Source organism: Portunus trituberculatus, chromosome 44 (genome assembly GCF_017591435.1).
Source record: "Portunus trituberculatus isolate SZX2019 chromosome 44, ASM1759143v1, whole genome shotgun sequence".
In the NCBI taxonomy this organism is placed as follows: Eukaryota; Metazoa; Arthropoda; class Malacostraca; order Decapoda; family Portunidae; genus Portunus; species Portunus trituberculatus.
This window is the reverse complement of record NC_059298.1, coordinates 19608075-19626192: the sequence shown is the minus strand read 5'-3', so window position 1 is coordinate 19626192 and position 18118 is coordinate 19608075. Positions and strand designations below refer to the sequence as shown.

Below are 18118 nucleotides of genomic sequence, written 5' to 3'. Positions count from 1 at the left end.
TGTGTGTGTGTGTGTGTGTCTGCATATATATATATATATATATATATATATATATATATATATATATATATATATATATATATATATATATATATATATATATGTGTGTGTGTGTGTGTGTGTGTGTGTGTGTGTGTGCTGGGAACATGGAACAATGGATTAAAAATAGAGGTGATGGATCCTGACCGCTTAAGGAGACGTATGATCGTGTGCCAAAGAACAAAGGACGCAGCGAAGGCAAGTCTGCATTTTCATCACATCATCCATCTAATTGTTATCGAGAAAAAGTAATGGACCATAAATTCCAATAAAATCCTGCGTCAAACACACCCGTCTTGAATGGATAACTAGGCAGGCATTAGAATGGCCGCGTGCCCCTTCCCTCCCTCGCCGCGGAAAGCACGCTTGACCTTCACCGGGCGCCGTCTTCAGCCAACAACCTTTACTTGTCTTGATCTAATCAAGTTTTCTCAGACACGCCGCTTCCTGGGAAATGTGTCCTCTCTTGGTGTCTTTCCGGATCTGTTCTTGACACGGACTCGTCTCAGTACGTGCGTCAGTAAAGCGTGAGGACATTTTAGGAGCCCTTGTGAGAAATGTGTGGAGGAAAGGAGACTTAATTCATCCATCTCTATATTAGCCATTCTTCGCTTCTTTCTTGCTTCCCTCCCTTCTTTCTTTCCTTCCTAGGTTTATTCCTCGTCTCCTCCTTATCTTACTCTTCGTTTTCTCGCCTTTTGATTATAATCGTTTGTTGTAGATGTTAGTGGTGTTACATACTTGATCAAAGATGATATGGTATAAGTACATACCAAATTCTAAAGTTACTGTCGGCATAACATTTCTTCGATTGTTCTTTTTTCCTAAGAATTGTATGAGCCTGCGTTTCCTCTAATAATCAATCCACATTCCATATGTGATCGATGGCAACTTGGCTTGACCCGGAAATATTCTCCATGAATGGCGGAAAATATCTCATGTCGTAACACAAATGCATCAATTTTGTGCCGCACCCAATTACCAGTACGCGTTTCCTCCTCTTTGCAGGTGTGCGGCGGTCATCCACGTGTGGTCTTTTGGGTTTTGTGATTAGATTGTATTGTTTACCGTTTCATGTTCTACTATCATTATTATAAAGGAAGATGTCAAGTGGCGCAGATCGTTTGCTATCTTGTTTTTCTCTTGTTTACCTTTGACACCAACTCTTCGTCTATTACATCTGTTTTCCTGTCCGCATGAAAACACCTGTCCCAGCTCCCCCCTGACGTTTAATTTTTCCCTCCCCCCATTCTCTTGGTAACACTTGTCGTCCAGGTGTCCCGTGGAGAGCGGCTGAATGGACCGCTTTTGACTACATTATTGACTAGCTCTTTATTCTTTGGTTCATTTTATTTCTTAGTGTTTCCACATTTGACTGAACTATTGCATGCATGATTCGTGCTTTGTGTGTGTCACTATTTTTTCGTGAAATGTTGTGCTTTCTATTATTTTCTAATTACTTGTCTTTTTGTCTTCAGGTTTATGTTTCCTATTGCACATATGTATAGTTTGTACGTCAATGTTTTTCGTGAAATGCATTTTATGTTGGGTTCATTTACGTCCACGGAATATATTTGCTATTTCCTGCAACTAGCCGACGCAGGTGACGGATCTGGTAACACCACTTCAGTCTGTTATAATCGAGATCTACGTATTTCGTATTTCTTGTATGGCTGCAATGGTGTAAATTCTGCAATGGTTACCATCCATGACTGACATTTATATCACCCTAAATATCTTCTAGTATATTGCCAAAATTACACAGCCAGAACAGAAAAAAAAATGTAATTAGGGAGATTTCAGGATATTATCAGTTGCATGTGACTACCGGTAGCAACAGACGGAGCGATGATGCATTAGAGAATCAGTAGGAATGAAAAACGGCTTTGTGTCTTAAATCCCGAGTGCCATCGATGTGATACAATTTTCTGCGTGGATAGACGAGAAAGGGAAACGAATGTGGTGATTATTTTTTGTCGGAGAGGGGATGGATGGAACATATCTGTAAACGTGAAGTGTTTGTTCGGTAGACAGTCAGCTACCCGAGACAAAAGGGGCTCAGATGTTTACACATATATAAGAATTCAACGCTAGGTAGTCTAGAGCGTTTAAGTTCCCAGTAATGTTTATTTGCTTGTATGTTTTCCGGAGATTACCATTTTGCCTCGGTGGTTTCACCATGCCGGGAATTCACTTACAGCCAGTTAACTCGCTTGAGGCAAACAGTGTGCAGGGGTAATTGGTGAGAGTGCTGGAGGCGGTGTGATGAAGCCGTATAATCTATGTACACTTCTGCTCTATAACTTAGGCGGGCAGGTAATGCCTGGGAGTGGGATAACGCGGGGCACTAATTCTGGGATAGCCTGTCCTTCCTGCCGTGGCTGGCGGCTGAGCAATAAAGATAAATAATTACAAGAAACCTAATCTTTGCTAATGCTTTATTTCCCGCATAAACACGTCACCGGCGGCCCTGCAAACCCCGCCGCGTTACACTACACCATCGTTAGGGTAATAACACACTGTCACCCCAGACGCCCCCTGACTTACTCCCCTGATCCGCCTTCCCTTACCTTACGGCTTCCTCTCCCTTGGCTACCCTCACCTGCCTCCCCTCCCTCGCCGTTGTCCACCTCATCTAATGCACTTGTCGTTATCCACTTCTCCTTGCTATCAGCGCCCACACATGTGTTTCCGTAAAGGTTTAGTTTATTTGAATATGTACTATTTAATTTAGTGAGGTGGTGAGCATGCTGCCCTTAATTTGTCAGCCAGTAGATGTATCTGACGGCCGGGCAAGGTAGTAGCTATCCGTGTACCCGTCGCAAGGTGTCGGACAAGTGCATTTATTCAGTGACTTACGCAACAGTGGAGGACACGCACGTGTTACCTTTCTCGATACACTAGCTCTTTCTTTTGTGACTGTATTAGTAACCAGCCGCATGGTTAAGCATCTGAAGAGACGGATGTGAATGCGAAGGCAATGTGTGTGATACCGGATATCCTCGGCCCCTACCTGTGTTGTTTAATTAACCGTGATTATCTACCTGGCCGACTTTATCGTCTCCTTGATCATCCACGTTGTTAGGGAACAAATTTTCTCATTTTCACATCAACTGTTTGTTTTTTCCTCTTTGACCTTGTTATGATCTTCCTTCTCTCCCGCTTTTACCTCATATTCTTTGTTTTCTCTTATTTTTTTCAAGTCTTCTTTGTTCTCACTTATAATCGCTTGAGATCCTCCCTACGAAATTTTTGTCCTCTTTCCCATCCAATTATTTTACCCATATGCACTTTATCATATTTTACTGTATTGTGTAGTTTTCCCAGTGGTAGATCGTGGACTTCAGTACAGCCTTGTTATATTATTTTCATTTCTCTATACATGGTCATTTCTAGCGCCCTGTTCTCCGCCAATCAAACACGAATCCAGCTTTTTTGTTATCATTTTTCACCCAGTATTGTGCAAAGCTCTGAACATGTCATCTTTTGACACTGTAACTCGCCCTCACTTTGTTTGATTCTATTTGTATACACTTGGTCATTTCTGCTTTTTCTCTTCTTTCCAATTACTCACGTATGCATCTTTTTCATATTTCTTAACATATCGCTTTGTTTTTTTTTTTATCTACTGCTTGCAATGCTCGTTATCGCCTGCATCTGCTTCCCCTGCCTACTTGTCTGCTTGCCGGCTTTTCTCACTCTCTATCTCCTTACTTTTGCACCCAACAATAGCCCATAACTCCCCAGCGAACAGTGACTAGGTGTGACAGGCAAGTAGGAAGCAGCTACGGTGTGTTGATCGCGTCCTCTTACATCCTCTTCTGCCCTCCACGGAGAGTTATCAAAAAGTAGCCACCACCTACATCACCAAATCAACTTTACCTCCTTCCCTCTCATATTCGTCGCCACTGTTCTCATTTTAGTCGCCGCCATCGCCTCTGTTATTTCTCTTTCTGTTTTTCTGTCGGTATTTTATAAACTCTGACTTTTCTTTGTGCTTTGCAGTCGTTCTGTTTCATATTCACTTTTCTCTCATCCTCTTTCTCGCAATTATATTCTTAATCATTTAAGCAGTTCCTTCTGGCTGTCAAGCTGGTAACCAACATGTAATACTATTGGCCATATCTCTCTCTCTCTCTCTCTCTCTCTCTCTCTCTCTCTCTCTCTCTCTCTCTCTCTCTCTCTCTCTCTCTCTCTCTCTCTCTCTCTCTCTCTCTCTCTCTCTCTCTCTCGTTGCAGTTGTTTATCGCCGAGTTAGTGGTGGGCTCTTCATCGCCATTAGGGTTCCTGGCATTAACTTCCTCGAGGAGTTATTTACATACAATAGTGAGCGACCGTAAGTGAGTTCGTGGCCGTGAAGGTTCCTGCAGGCCGCGAGAGAGAGAGAGAGAGAGAGAGAGAGAGAGAGAGAGAGAGAGAGAGAGAGAGAGAGAGAGAGACGTGTCGTTTATATGGATGTATAAAGTTTACGAATGATAGCACTGACACATCTGATTAGTTTTGTTTTATATATATATATATATATATATATATATATATATATATATATATATATATATATATATATATATATATATATATATATATATATATATATATATATATATATATATATATATATATATATATATATATATATATATATATCTGTGTGTGTGTGTGTGTACTTGATATGTCTATAACTAGGTTTATAGGTCTCATAACAATTTGCATGCGTTTTTCATTATGAGAATATATATACACACATGTAAGATGCGTGTATGTTATTTGTACGTATTGTAAACAAAAGATGTGAAAATTCCCTTTATCTCATAAATTTAAGCTGAAAGCGGCATTTCAAAAAGCAACAACATCGAAAAAACAACAACGTAACAAATGCTGAAATACATGATATAGTTCGAGCAAAGAGACATGTTTTGGACAGGTGTTGATGACGTGGCCAAATAGAGGAGAGACAGACAGGTGTGAAGGCTATAGTTGTGGTGCAGGTGTGGCAATGCAGGGGGAGGCGGTGTGTGGAGCATACTCGGTGGATGTAGAGATGCACGTATCCTTGTAATATTGCTCGAAATGTGGGCATTACTGAAATATTTAAGTTGTGTGTGATAGAAAATCCTGTTCGATTGTTGTTATCTGTGTTGCAGGAATGAATAATTTGTGTGATGGATAGATGTGTTCTCTTTGTTGTGTTTGTGTTGTAGAAATTAATGATTTGTGTGTTTATAGTAGAGGTGCGGTATTGTTACTGTGGTGTGTGTTTTGTTGTGACATATTTCTTTGTATTTCTTTGTGATGAATGTGATAGAGTGCTGTTGTTGTTATTGGAGCGCCAGCTTTTATTTATATTACAGCTGTCTTAAGTTACTGGATCATGTGTGTGTGTGTGTGTGTGTGTGTGTGTGTGTGTGTGTGTGTGTGTGTGTGTGTGTGTGCGTTAGCGAATATTACTCGTATGGTATAATGAGCTTGTACAGAAGAGATTCGTTGTGTATATGTAAAGTAGTTGAAATTAAGTCACGCGAATGAGACTATAAAAGAAACGAAACGTAAGTGAGTGAAATTATGAAAGAAACTAAGTAACTTGGTGTCGGGGGTGAAATTACATGAAAACAATGATAATGATGTAATAAAAGGACGATGATTTCAACTTATGCGTCTTTGAAGTAAAATAACTGCTGTTTTATCGTACAGTAAGTCAGAAACATGAAGAATTATGCGTTGAAAGAAGGAAATAACATAAAAGAAGGAAAGATTAAGAGTCAGATTAAATCAAATTATGTGAGGAAGTGTCAGAAACTGTAAAACTAACGCCATAAATCTAAGAGAAGAGAAAACAAAGTAAATAATTGAAAAAAAAGTAAAAAAAATGAACTTGCAGGTGAGGCAAGAATAAACGAGGGAGAAATACGGCGGCGGGTCTTCATCAAAGCAGAGAAAATAAAGTCACTTCATTCTTATAGTCAAGCCGGAGAGTAGCGAGTAGCATCGGTGCAGAGTTACAAGGGTGTAGAATAACGCCTGTCTGTCTGTTCAAGTCATGTAGGGAGAAAGAGACGTCTTGAGGCGGCGGGAAGCTTTCAGGAGGTGGTCAGATGGAGCCGAGTCTCGACAATCAGGTATTTGTTTACAGGTTGAGGTTCTTTCAGTTTTCCTGTAGATAAGAATTACTTTGGCGTGAAGGAGAGAGTGAAGTGGACGTGGCAGGTGCTCCCTCAGTCCTCAGGAGCCGGACGAGGACAGGAAAATAAACAAATACCATTAAAATTTAAATTAGAAAGTATAGGAGGCGCCAACGTGCAGATAACTAGCGTTTTTATGGCGTTGCAGATGAGGCGAGGAAGCAGCTGCCATAACACTAAAGGCTCGGAGGAGGAGAGGCGTTGTAAGAAAATACTGCCTGGTGAGCTGAGTTCAAACACGAGCAGTACCGATAATGGCAGAGTAAACCTAATGAAAGGAAGACTACTTGGAAAACGACGTGTGGGGTACTGAAGGTTTTGACTGGCTGCTAGAATTCATATGTGGACTGTGAGGTAGTGGAGTAAGACTGTGCAGCATGTTAATACTACTGTGATCTGTACTTACTCTGCTGTATAAGCTAAATATGGGTATTTTATGCTCCTATGAACAACCTTATGACACTACAGGAGTTGAGTTATAGGTTGAATGATCAAAGTTATGGACTAGATGGCCAAAATTATGGGTTGAGTAAGAATTAATGCAAATGTGAATATGTTTATGAGTTTTGTAAAAGAATTACGACTACTGAATAGAGTTATGTGCTAAAAGCAGTGATATGAAAAATGTGAGTTAGTAAAAGTAGATTAGTCTTGAAGTTAAGGAAAATTCAAGTTAGAAAGATAAGATCAAGCTTGAAATTGAACAGAAAATAAAGAAAAATTAAAGCCATAGAAAATATCATAGAAAGTGATGCTATTTGACATGTTAATAATAATGCAGTAAAAAGAAAATGAAATTAAGTGAGAAACGAAAAAGAAGAGAAAAGAGAACATTGCAAGACTTGATAGGACGATACTCAAGATATTGTGGAAAACTGATATCAAATTTACTAAAACAAAATACACTCAGTAAAATATTACGTTAATTGACGCGATTGGGTTTAGAAAGTAAAGACAATGAGAGAATACTTGAAAAAAAGAAAGAAGAATAAACTTCCAGTACTCTAAAGAGAAAGAGATACCGATCCAGTACTCTAAAGAAGAAGAGATACCAATTATTATAAGTTACTATGAAAATATCCTCACGTGACCCTATTCTGAGGCTTCTTTAGATAGACTGCGAGACTAACACCACCATCACCACTACCACCAACCCCAGCCGTTCGAGCCTCCACCGTCTGCGTGGCTTCACTGGAGGCTTGTTCCCGTCGGCATAGGGGGGAGGGGGAGGCCGCGCCATGCCTTTAGTGCGTCGTAAATAACACAGCGGTGGACGGCCGTAATCACCGGCCGTATTTAAAGGTGATAAAGTGGTAAACGGCACCAACAAGGCCTCCTCTTCATCCCAACACCCCGCCCGCCCCGTCACTCGCACCCTCATATTGCCCTTCATCACTGTTCCTCTCCCTATTCACTCTGCTCACCCTAGTCTTCCTCCCCACCTACTCCTTGCTCATCACTCCTTTCCTTTTCCCTGACCTTCGCCACCCTCTCTAATCATATGGTGATTCTTGTAGTTCGGTACCTTTTTCCATCTTTACTTACGTGATTTTTTTTTTTTTTAGTTTTCTCTCCATCATGTCTTCGTTAGGAACACCAGGATTACTTTCTATTTTCGTTTCTTTCCCTTCGTCTCTTCTCATTGCCTCTTCTTTGGTCTATGACGCTTGTCTTTCCTCTGACGAACATTTTCCAATTTTTCTCTTTGTTTTCAGTCTTCTTTATTTTTCTCAAGATCTATCTCTTTTTTTTTTTCACTTCCACCACCTCTTCACCCATTGCTACCCGCCCCACCACCACCACCACACCTTCCTCTACACAATTACTCGAGTTACCTTCGCTCCAGCAATCTTCCCTGCTACGCGAGTTAAACACAGTATGCAAAAAAGTGTACTCAACTTGCCATGTCCTTAATTAAATAAGTGTTACCATAAATATAGTTTTTGGAGGTTCCCACATCATTCACCCTTACCTTGACTCCCTCTCTCAAATATATCAGGTGTTGATTAGAAAATGCGACCACAATAACACACGGCGGTGATCATCTAACGCTGTCTGTCTCTATGTGTGATGGTGGATTATTATCATTATCATCGTTATTGAGGGAAAAACGGGAAATGTCAAGGTAGAGTCATGGGTGTGACGTAAGTCAGTGTGTGTGTGTGTGTGTGTGTGTGTGTGTGTGTGTGTGTGTGTGTGTGTGTGTGTGTGTGTGTGTGTGTGTGTGTGTGTGTGTGTTTGTGTGTGGGCGTTTTGTAAGAAAGAACACATGGGATACATTTTTCACGATCTAACTCTCGAGAATATTTATTTTCTTTTTGTTTCTTTTTCTTCTGTTACTTTTTTATTCTCTCTTTTTCTCTCTTGTTTTGTATTTGTATTTTCTTTACATTTCCACGGTGACTTTCACTTTTTTTACTTCCATATTTTATATCATCATTCTTTACTAATTTTCCGTAACTCTTCCCTTTCTTATAGTCTTATCTTGATCCCTCATCTCTACTTTTCCTTCCCCTTGCCTGATAGTGAATGGTCTAGATAAGAGTAGGAAACGAAAGGCGATGGATAAAGTATGCAGTAAGGAAGATAGTGCTGAAGTGTTGGGGATGCAGCAGCGTCTGGATGAGGGAGGAATGCAGGAATGCAGACAACAAAGCACATCTCCCTGCAGCTTCACTGCTTCGCTTTCACGTTGCTCTTTGTATTTAGCGTTTGTTTTATTCCTTGATGCTAAAACAAAAATGATAAAATGAAAAAAATATCAATGTTTTGGTGGGCCAATGTGCTATCCAATGATTGAAATATACCATAAAACGAATTAGATCAATATCACGGCTATATTGTCTTCTCTCACTCTTTTATGTATTATCTGTGATATTCTGTTAGACCATTCTCGCTATTTTTTTTTCTTTAGCGTATTCATATTTTTGTGTTAATGGCTAGAGTATATGATTAGCTAACAGGAGACATATTGTGTTTTGGCTATGTTGAGGCTGAGGCTGCAATCTCGCCACCAGACTTCTGAATGCTTAATTTTCATGGCGTGCGCTTGGAACAGGAAGACAGAGGAAGCTATATGGAGGTGCTCCTCCTCTTTAGCCGCACTCTCAGCAATCGAGGTCACAGGTGCTCTCTTCATCACCATACAAGAGGGTCGCCTCCCTCTCAGCACCTGTATGTGAATGACTCCGTCATGACGCACCGATATGGTGAGGGTGAGCAGGAATGTCTGTCTGATCCCCTACCGCCACTTGTTTCCTGCCATTAGGAGCGCTGCCATTCGTGTGAGTCTGAATGTCTGGGTCAACACTGGTAATCATCTGCCGGAGTGCTTCCCGAACACGTGCAATGGGCGATGGGTAACGGAGCCATACACACACACACACACACACACACACACACACACACACACACACACACACTGCATTCGGCGCCGCCCTGACCACAGCGGCGCGGCGCCAGGCACGATCGATATCTTAGCGTGCTGTGGTGCGATTAGAGCTTATTGGACATAGTCATTTCCAAGGCCCGATCATCCATTTTTTTTTATGCAAATTACCGGGTTTCACTTTGAAACAATCGGTCGGTAATAGTTGAGCTCCGGCATAATTCTATATTAAGGCGACAGTAAACTTGTGGCGAAAAGGTAATCACGTATGTCTGTCTTGCGTGGTGACGAGACCCTCGACAGGACAGCTCCGATTTGTATGATGAAGAGACAGGAAGCGGACGGGAGGCCATTCCCAAAAGTTTGACAGGTGACGCCGTGACGGACATTGCTCGCCCTCCCTTATCACCTTCATTCTCGTCTGGTGGCAGGATTTAAATACCTTCCGTCTGGAATGATCTCTAATTTCACTGCCGGCTGATTACCCAATACCCCGCCGCCGTCGCTAGACACAATAGAGTCCGGCGACTCCCTGACAGTGCGTTGTTGGTGCTCTTGGCGTCACGCTTATGATGCGTTGGCATTCATACACCAATAATTATGTTGCTGTGTCGTGCTGTTCCGTAGTTAAGTCAGGACGGGTTTCGCAAGACGATAGTGTGCTAAACATGATGTTTTCACCTTGTTACTGCAAGATTTATATATACATTTTTTTCACACTATGACATCTGACGATATATGTAAACATGGCACCTTAAGACTAAAACCAATTGAAACATATACTACAACAAAGCTATTTTAAATTTCAAATATTATAGTTTTTCCCGCCTAGTGTCACATGTCCGATCTCTGGGATGGGAGGAAAGGGGGGAAAGGAAGAGAGATAGAGGAAGGGAGGAAAGAAGGGAGGGGGAAGCCGCGTGCATGGTTTTGTCACGTAATACTGAGACCGCTGTGGCGACCCTCTACGTGGCTTCTTAGTAAGTGACCCCTCGACGCTATGGTTTAGGTCACGAAAGGTACAAGGCGGACTGAGATAAGCAGTAAGTGGCGTCAAGTAGTGTGCAGGTGTGGCCTTACTTGCTGACCCTCATTGGCCGAACAAATAATCAGTGGAGACTCATGTCCAGGAAACACTTTATGTGAGAGTCAATAGGATTTGCATTTCAACACTGAGCTCTCTGGCGTGTTGATACAAAGACCAACTTGGAATGTTTATTTGTCTTGGAAAGGTGGACGAGAATCTCGAAGTTTGACACGTTTAGAGAATGTTTATGCAGCAAATAGAACTGGAGATGCGCGGAAGTGATCAGCTGGCGGAGTGGTGACAGTCGTAGCCACGCAAATAAATAAGGAGATAAAACAACACGTGGAGGTCTGGTTAATAGATTGGTGACGGCTACTTGATAACCCATCCGACGCAAAAACTAGAGAAAGCAAAAGAAAGGAGAAAAAAAGTAAGGAAATTGAGTCTGTCTTCTGTCCCTACCTATTTTTCCCGCTTGACCTTTTAAATTACTGGATCCTTATCACAGCATCATTAAGACTTATTTGTAACTTGCAGACTTATTAGAACAATTAGCATAGACATTCCATATACTCCCAGTGATTGATGGTGATGATTTCATAAGGGTACAAATGAAGGAAAGTATTTGTTAGTTTTCATTGAGCTTAACATAACAAAGGGGATGGGTGTTATATTACTCTAGATAAACTTTTTGTTCCCCATAAGGTGATCCAGTCCTAAATGATTCTGAATAATGTACCATGATTTCTTAAATTTCTGTCAGCGTTTCTAATCATTATAATGTGAAAATATAGTTTCTTCTTTATTTGTGTGAGAGTGAAAAACGAAACACAAGTCTTATGGAGAAGATAAAAGAAAAGTAACAGGGGACGAGGTAGGGGAGTCAGTTGGAGTGGGGGTGGTGGTAGTGGAGGGATTCTGTAGGTGGAATGGGGCTAAGGGGGGAGAGAGAAGGGGAGCGGGAGCGCGATAACTATCAAGGAGGAAGTAATTAAAAACCCACTGCTGACCCGGTTATTATTACTTTAAATTACTACCTGTGAAAACCTACAATAATTACCACAGAGGGCAGCGTGGGGGAGGAGGTGAGGGTGTCTGTGCTGGGGGTCTGGTGACTACTTGGACTGTACTTGTCGTGGAGGAGCAAGTAAGAGGCCAGGATAGTTGTGATAGTAAGACTCAGAATAATATTTTAGTGGTATTTTGCATTTAGATTGGCTGTATAGTTATGTTCTTACCTCTATTGTGTTATGCTGTTATGTATTATACTCCCATAGAAGTCTGTATCTCTGTGGTATTATGACTTTTAATAGAAACATGGAAATTTAAGTACCTAAGAGCAGGACGTGTTTACATATTCATTCTGGTTACTATTTGGCGATTTTCTTCAGCTTGAGAAACTTTTGTGGGGATTGAAATAGTGAAGACTCTGGTCATTAATCTTCTGACCATCATAGACTCTTCCTAATGTAAGTAAAATCGTCCAATCATACCCATTATTCATGGTAATAAAAGCGTTCTAGTACTGAAAGGGTTAAACATACATGTTACATTCACTATAAGGAAATAACTTACCTACATACAATTATCCTTACTATCCATAAAAGTCATTTAAAGTTTCTTATAGACATTAACCTTATAGGCATAATATTCATATGATAAATCAATACTGAAATCACAAAGGCTAGAAAATACGCCAAAAATCACGTGTGACTGAATAGAGCAATAGAAAAAAAAAAAAAAAAAAAAGAAAAGAAGTAGCTACTGTCTTCCAAATGTCCAAGTCTGTGTGTGGACTATATATATTTAGCAGTGGTGATGAGCTGTATTCTTCCTTAGCCGTATTACCGAGGATTCAGGGATACAGCGGAGAATCTACTGCTTATTGGCGACACGCGAGCCATGTTTAGTCAGTCCTTAGTGAGCATAAAGTGACGGGTCGGGTCACAACATGCTGGAAAACATGCAAAGGCTCCTTGCACTGCGCACTGGTTGTCCCTCGCTCAGTCCATCAGTAATCAACCTCCGAGAAATATCAATAACACCTTAATCAGAAGAAAAGTGTTATGAAAATGGCTTTAATATCTACGCTTAGATTCAAGAACACCATGTCCCGTTTCTCTTCTGTCTCATCTCTACTTACGTATGTATACTGACTTAACCTCTTTTTCCTTTTTTTTTTTTCTAGCTCTTATCATCTCCTTATTATAAGCTCCCCTTCGCTGTAACCTCAATCTCTTAACACCGTACGCGGATCTTTCTAATCTCTACATTAAGTTCCAACAACACCCGGCATTGTTTTCCCTCTCTCTTATCATTTCGTCCTCACTGACTTAACCTCCTTTCCTTTTTTACCCACTCTTTATCTCCTTATCGTTCATTACCCCCTCATTTTTCCTTCAATCTCTTTATCTTACTGGCTTCTTCCTTCTTCCCCGGTCCGTCTTTTCCTCATCCCAGCTCACGACCTCCTTACTCCTTTAACACTCAGTCAAGGGGTATGCTGACCCACCACTAAGCACAAGGCAACAAAATGGTCGGGATAATTACTATGTGTACCTTTAGTTAGTGTGCGGTTCAGGTGTTGTGCATTTGGTTCCGTATAAAAAGAGGATAGTTGTGTACAATTCGTGAGCTGCCAGTATGCGTCAGTGTGCTGTGTGATTGTTATTTTGCTCATCACGCCTTCTGGTTGGTCACACGTTCTGCCGCTCCTCTCCTGGCCCCGTGTTGTGCTTGCCTGTGATTAGATGTCTGTGTCGTGTGAGGTTAATTTCGGTAGGATAGGATGGTTGGTGAATTATGTTAGGATGACAGTACTAGAGAGGCAATTGTAATACTGTTGTTTGTCTTCCGTCTGGATTGAAATATAGTGTTGTTTCTCAGTGATTATATGTGTTTAGAGCTTGGGATTAATATCGGTAGAGCTGAATGGTTGGTGGAATAGGGTAATGTAACAATAGTCCAGTGATACTAATGTTTGTTTCCTTTTCTGAATTGAAATATTGTTGTCATCGTGTACTTTTAGGGTAGATGCAAATGATAGTATTATCTATGTTTGTGTATGTATTGGGGGGTGGGGAAAGTTTACTTGTTTGAATCTGAATGATATGATTTATTCTATGCGTGCAATGACGTTGTGTAAAAGATCAGATGATTGTAATGTTCGAACGCTGTCAAGTGAATTAATTGTGTGGCAGATGTGAACTAAACACACTACTAGGGTGAAGTAAGACGACTCGACTGTAATGTAATGACATTGGGTAGAAATATGAAATCCGTAGAAATTAGTAAGGATGGAGTAAATTTTGTCATATTTTTTAATGAGTCCCAATCTTGTAATAGTGGCACTATTATCTTAGTGATAGTTACTTGTATTAATCTCTTCTTAGGTAACGGACATTACACTCCCTCATATGTGTGTGTGTGTGTGTGTGTGTTTCACTGTTTGATCTGCTGTAGTCTCTGACGAGACAGCCAGACGTTACCCTACGGAACGAGCTCAGAGCTCATTATTTCCGATCTTCGGATAGGCCTGAGACCAGGCACACACCACACACCGGGACAACAAGGTCACAACTCCTCGATTTACATCCCGTACCTACTCACTGCTAGGTGAACAGGGGCTACACGTGAAAGGAGACACACCCAAATATCTCCACCCGGCCGGGGAATCGAACCCCGGTCATCTGGCTTGTGAAGCCAGCGCTCTAACCACTGAGCTACCGGGCCGTGTGTGTGTGTGTGTGTGTGTGTGTATATATATATATAGATGTAGGTACATGTGGCTAGCACACACCTGTATATTACTCCCGTTATGACTGACTGGCAGAATAACTGGCATGCATCTATTAGCGTGAGGGAAGAAAGAGAGGGCTGGAGTGCATGTGTGGTGCCGTGACGCTCAACAAACAGGTCATCCTGCTTGCAGCACTCCAGGGTCTGGCTCTGAGCTGCGCCTCATTACTGTGTTGGATACTTTACTTGCAAATCCATGCAGGGAACATGAGCATACATAATATTTTTGATGGATAATAATGGCGCTATTACATCTTGATTCTCTCATTCAGAGCAATAAAACTTGAACCATTTTTCTTCTCTTTTCGACGTGGAAGAACGTCTCGATAATGGAGCTTTGCTTCTTACTTTTTTCCCTCTCTTTTCCTCCTTCCTCTATGTCTTCCTCCACTTCCCTCCGTCACTCCCTCACCCTCTAGCTCCCCCTTCCCTCCTCCCCTCTCACCACCGTCACACATCAAATCTTTAGTAAAAAAGACTTCTGCTACTCTTTCTGGAGCACTATTGTTCTGGGAATCGTGTGTATGTTCCATTAGGATTCTCTCTCTCTCTCTCTCTCTCTCTCTCTCTCTCTCTCTCTCTCTCTCTCTCTCTCTCTTGCTTGTTTGTTTACGTTTTCTAGTGAACGTCGCGTACAAAAAGTGAGTGACCTATTTATTTCTTGCACTGAATTAATCATCTTAGGCTTTTCTTTTTTATAATTAGAATGATTGTATTTATTTTCGTTTATGTCGGGAGTGGTATTTTCCTGTTCCTTTCTCCAGTTGTATTGCCTCACTCTTTTTTATGTATATGTTACCAGATAAAAAAAAAAAAAAAAAAAAAGAAAACAGACTATAATATGCGTGACAATACGACAAAAGCTTCAAAAGAAAATGGGCTACATATGAATATAGTAAGGCCAGACACCTGTGCCAACTAATTTTCCTCCCACACCTGTCTTTTCGATCCACGCATTGTACGTATTATCGCTTCACGTTTATCGATTTCCCCATGCGAACTTCGTATTATGGAAACTGCTCCTATTATCTAACTACACGATGGGCACTGACATTCGAAGGCTCTGATAATTCTCTCCTATACTTTCCTTCTCTCTTTTTTCTTCCTTGTTGTTTAAGCTAGACACAGCACTACTTTCCCCCTCCTCCCAGTCACTCGTCACTCGTCTGGGATCAAAACACCCTCTCTTAACCACCAGAAAAAGGGCGGGAAGGAGGCGGGCAGTGTCTGGGTGAGGAGGACGATAATAAGTGTTGACACAAGGCTGGCAGAGTGGCGGGGAAAAGGATGGTATTCAGTGGTCGGGCCGCAGACACTAGCCAGGAGGGGACGGGTGCGGGAAGGACGGTGGGAGAGGAAAGACAGGGACGCGAGCGTTGGTGTCCTCAGGCCCAGCTGTCTGCACCGCGGGGCGAGGGTTACTGAGGTAGACATGCTGCTGATAGGACTACATGGCTAACTAATAACTTTGTAAGATAAGTCGTTGGAGCTTGATGAAGAACAATTTTGTTTGCATTCTGCTTAATTTTCATTTAGTAAATATTAGGTATTTTTCTTTCCAACTATTTTGTGGAGGACTGAGGGTTACGTGACAGGAGTAAGAAAGATGTCAGGTAGAGTACTCACTAGGGAGGCCGTGAGGGAAGACTCTTGCGTGCCGTGACAGCAGCCAGGGATACAGAGGATATTCCCGAGGGAGGTGTGCGGCCAGGCCAGGAGCGCTCCCGCCCATCATGAGGGGGTTGAGCTGTGGTGGAAATGTACCAGGAAGTCCTTGGAACTGTGGCAGGGCGGCCAGGTTGAGATGGTGGGGAAGAAGGGCTGGTGGAAATCCTGTGGGGAGCTTTGCCGCCGCCAGTAGGGAGGGCGGCAGGCTCACTTCCTGAGAAGGTCTGTGTGTCGCACCATTGATTGGCTGCGGCCGCTGGATGGGCAGAGGCTTGTACTCATCCAGCAAGGCACGCATGGCCAGAGGTGCCCGCAGGTCACTGAAGGCCGGAGGGCCTGGGGAGCGGGGTGACGGAGGCATGGAGCCGGGAGGAGACACTCCTCGCTCGCTGCAGGTGTCGGCGAGCGGCGGCGATCCACGGCCCTCCGAGTTCACCTTGCCGCCCACCAGCGACTCAATAGAAAAGCCGAGCTTGGGCTTCATCAGGGGATCGCAGGGCATCATTCAGCCGGCGTCCATGTGAAACAAGGGACGAGTACAACAGGAAGGGCAGCGTGCCTCAAAACACCACACGTGCAAACAGGCGTGCGCCACCTCGCAGCACAGTACACCACGTAACGCTAGCCGAGCAGCGCCGGGCCCGGGGTAACCACTCCAGTATTCTTCGGCTTCCACCACATGCCGTCACCCTGCCATGTGTCTGCCTGTCGCTCGCCCCGCCCATCAACCTGGGCCCGCCCACATAATCATCGTTCTGCCAATGGTCGTGGTGCTGGAGTGACTGGGGCGGAGCATGGTGACGGCTGGCGCACAGCGGCTCCCCCAACGCACACACACACACACTCACAGTCCGCCAGTGCAGATGGAACGCCCGCTCGTAGTCGCGTATGCCTTGCGCTCATCTGATGTCGCCTCTGGTGCCGCTGAGGGACAACACATGAGGGTTGAGTCTCTACTGGGACGAGAAACAATTTTCCGACCTCTTAGAATAAGCAATACACGGAGAGTGGGAAGCCTGGTGTCGCTCCTCACATCACCCGAAGTGGCGAGAAAGGCGACACCGCTTCCGCACCTCAGCGGACCTCAGTTAGCTCACCATGACCCAACATGCGCCATGCTGCGCCTCACACCGCAACATAAACTCAATACCACTGAACTATGTTTTTACCTTATAACATATCACGTGTTTGAATCTTACAATAAACACCGAATTGAGCGCTTGACTTATAGAACGGTGAAGGCGAGAAAATTATTAGCGATAAGACGGAGGAAGATATGAATGGAAGTGAGACTGGGAGGAGGAAGTGTGAGAGGAGGCATGCAGATTAGCTGAATGGTTGACTTGTGGCCTGATCATACACCAGCGAGAGTCAGTCTGTAGGACAAAGCAATATTGTGTTACCTGATTTTCATTTAATCGAAGAGTAATGTTTGGTTGCTGTAGGTGAAGTTAAAGGTGAGAGAGAGAGAGAGAGAGAGAGAGAGAGAGAGAGAGAGAGAGAGAGAGAGAGAGAGAGGAAAGAAGAAAGGAAAACATTGTACTAGTGACTATCTTTTAGGGAGAATTGCTCTTCACTCTTCACTTGTCACGGTGTTATGGTAACGATCTCACCTAGTATTACACCCCCTTGTCCTTAACACTTGATAAGCACGGCATCTGTTTTCTCGAGACTTCCATTAACACACACACACACACACACACACACACACACACACCGCATAGTGTAATGGTTAGCACGCTCGACTCACACTCGAGAGGGTCCGGGTTCGAATCCCGGAGACGGCGAGGCAAATGGGCAAGCCTCTTAATGTGTAGACCCTGTCCCGGTGTGTGGAGTGTGTTGTGGTCTCAGTCCTACCCGAAGATCGGTCTATGAGCTCTGAGCTCGCTCCGTAATGGTGAAGACTTGCTGGGTGACCAGCAGGCGACCGAGGTGAATTACACACACACACACACACACACACACACACACACACACACACACAAGACGTGAAGTCACCACAAACCTCTGTCATAC

At 43.0% G+C, this 18118-nt stretch overlaps 1 protein-coding gene across 1 annotated transcript in view; it reads right to left on the bottom strand.

Moving 5' to 3' along the window:
- Positions 1 to 17381, bottom strand: part of LOC123518980 (homeotic protein empty spiracles-like) — a 35590-nt gene extending 18209 nt beyond the window's left edge. Inside the window, exon 1 of the mRNA XM_045280084.1 lies at positions 16058 to 17381. Within this exon, the coding sequence (XP_045136019.1) occupies positions 16058 to 16604 (547 nt within the window). The 5' untranslated portion in view covers positions 16605 to 17381. The remainder of the gene's footprint in view (positions 1 to 16057) is intronic.
- Positions 17382 to 18118: the final 737 nt, after the last annotated feature.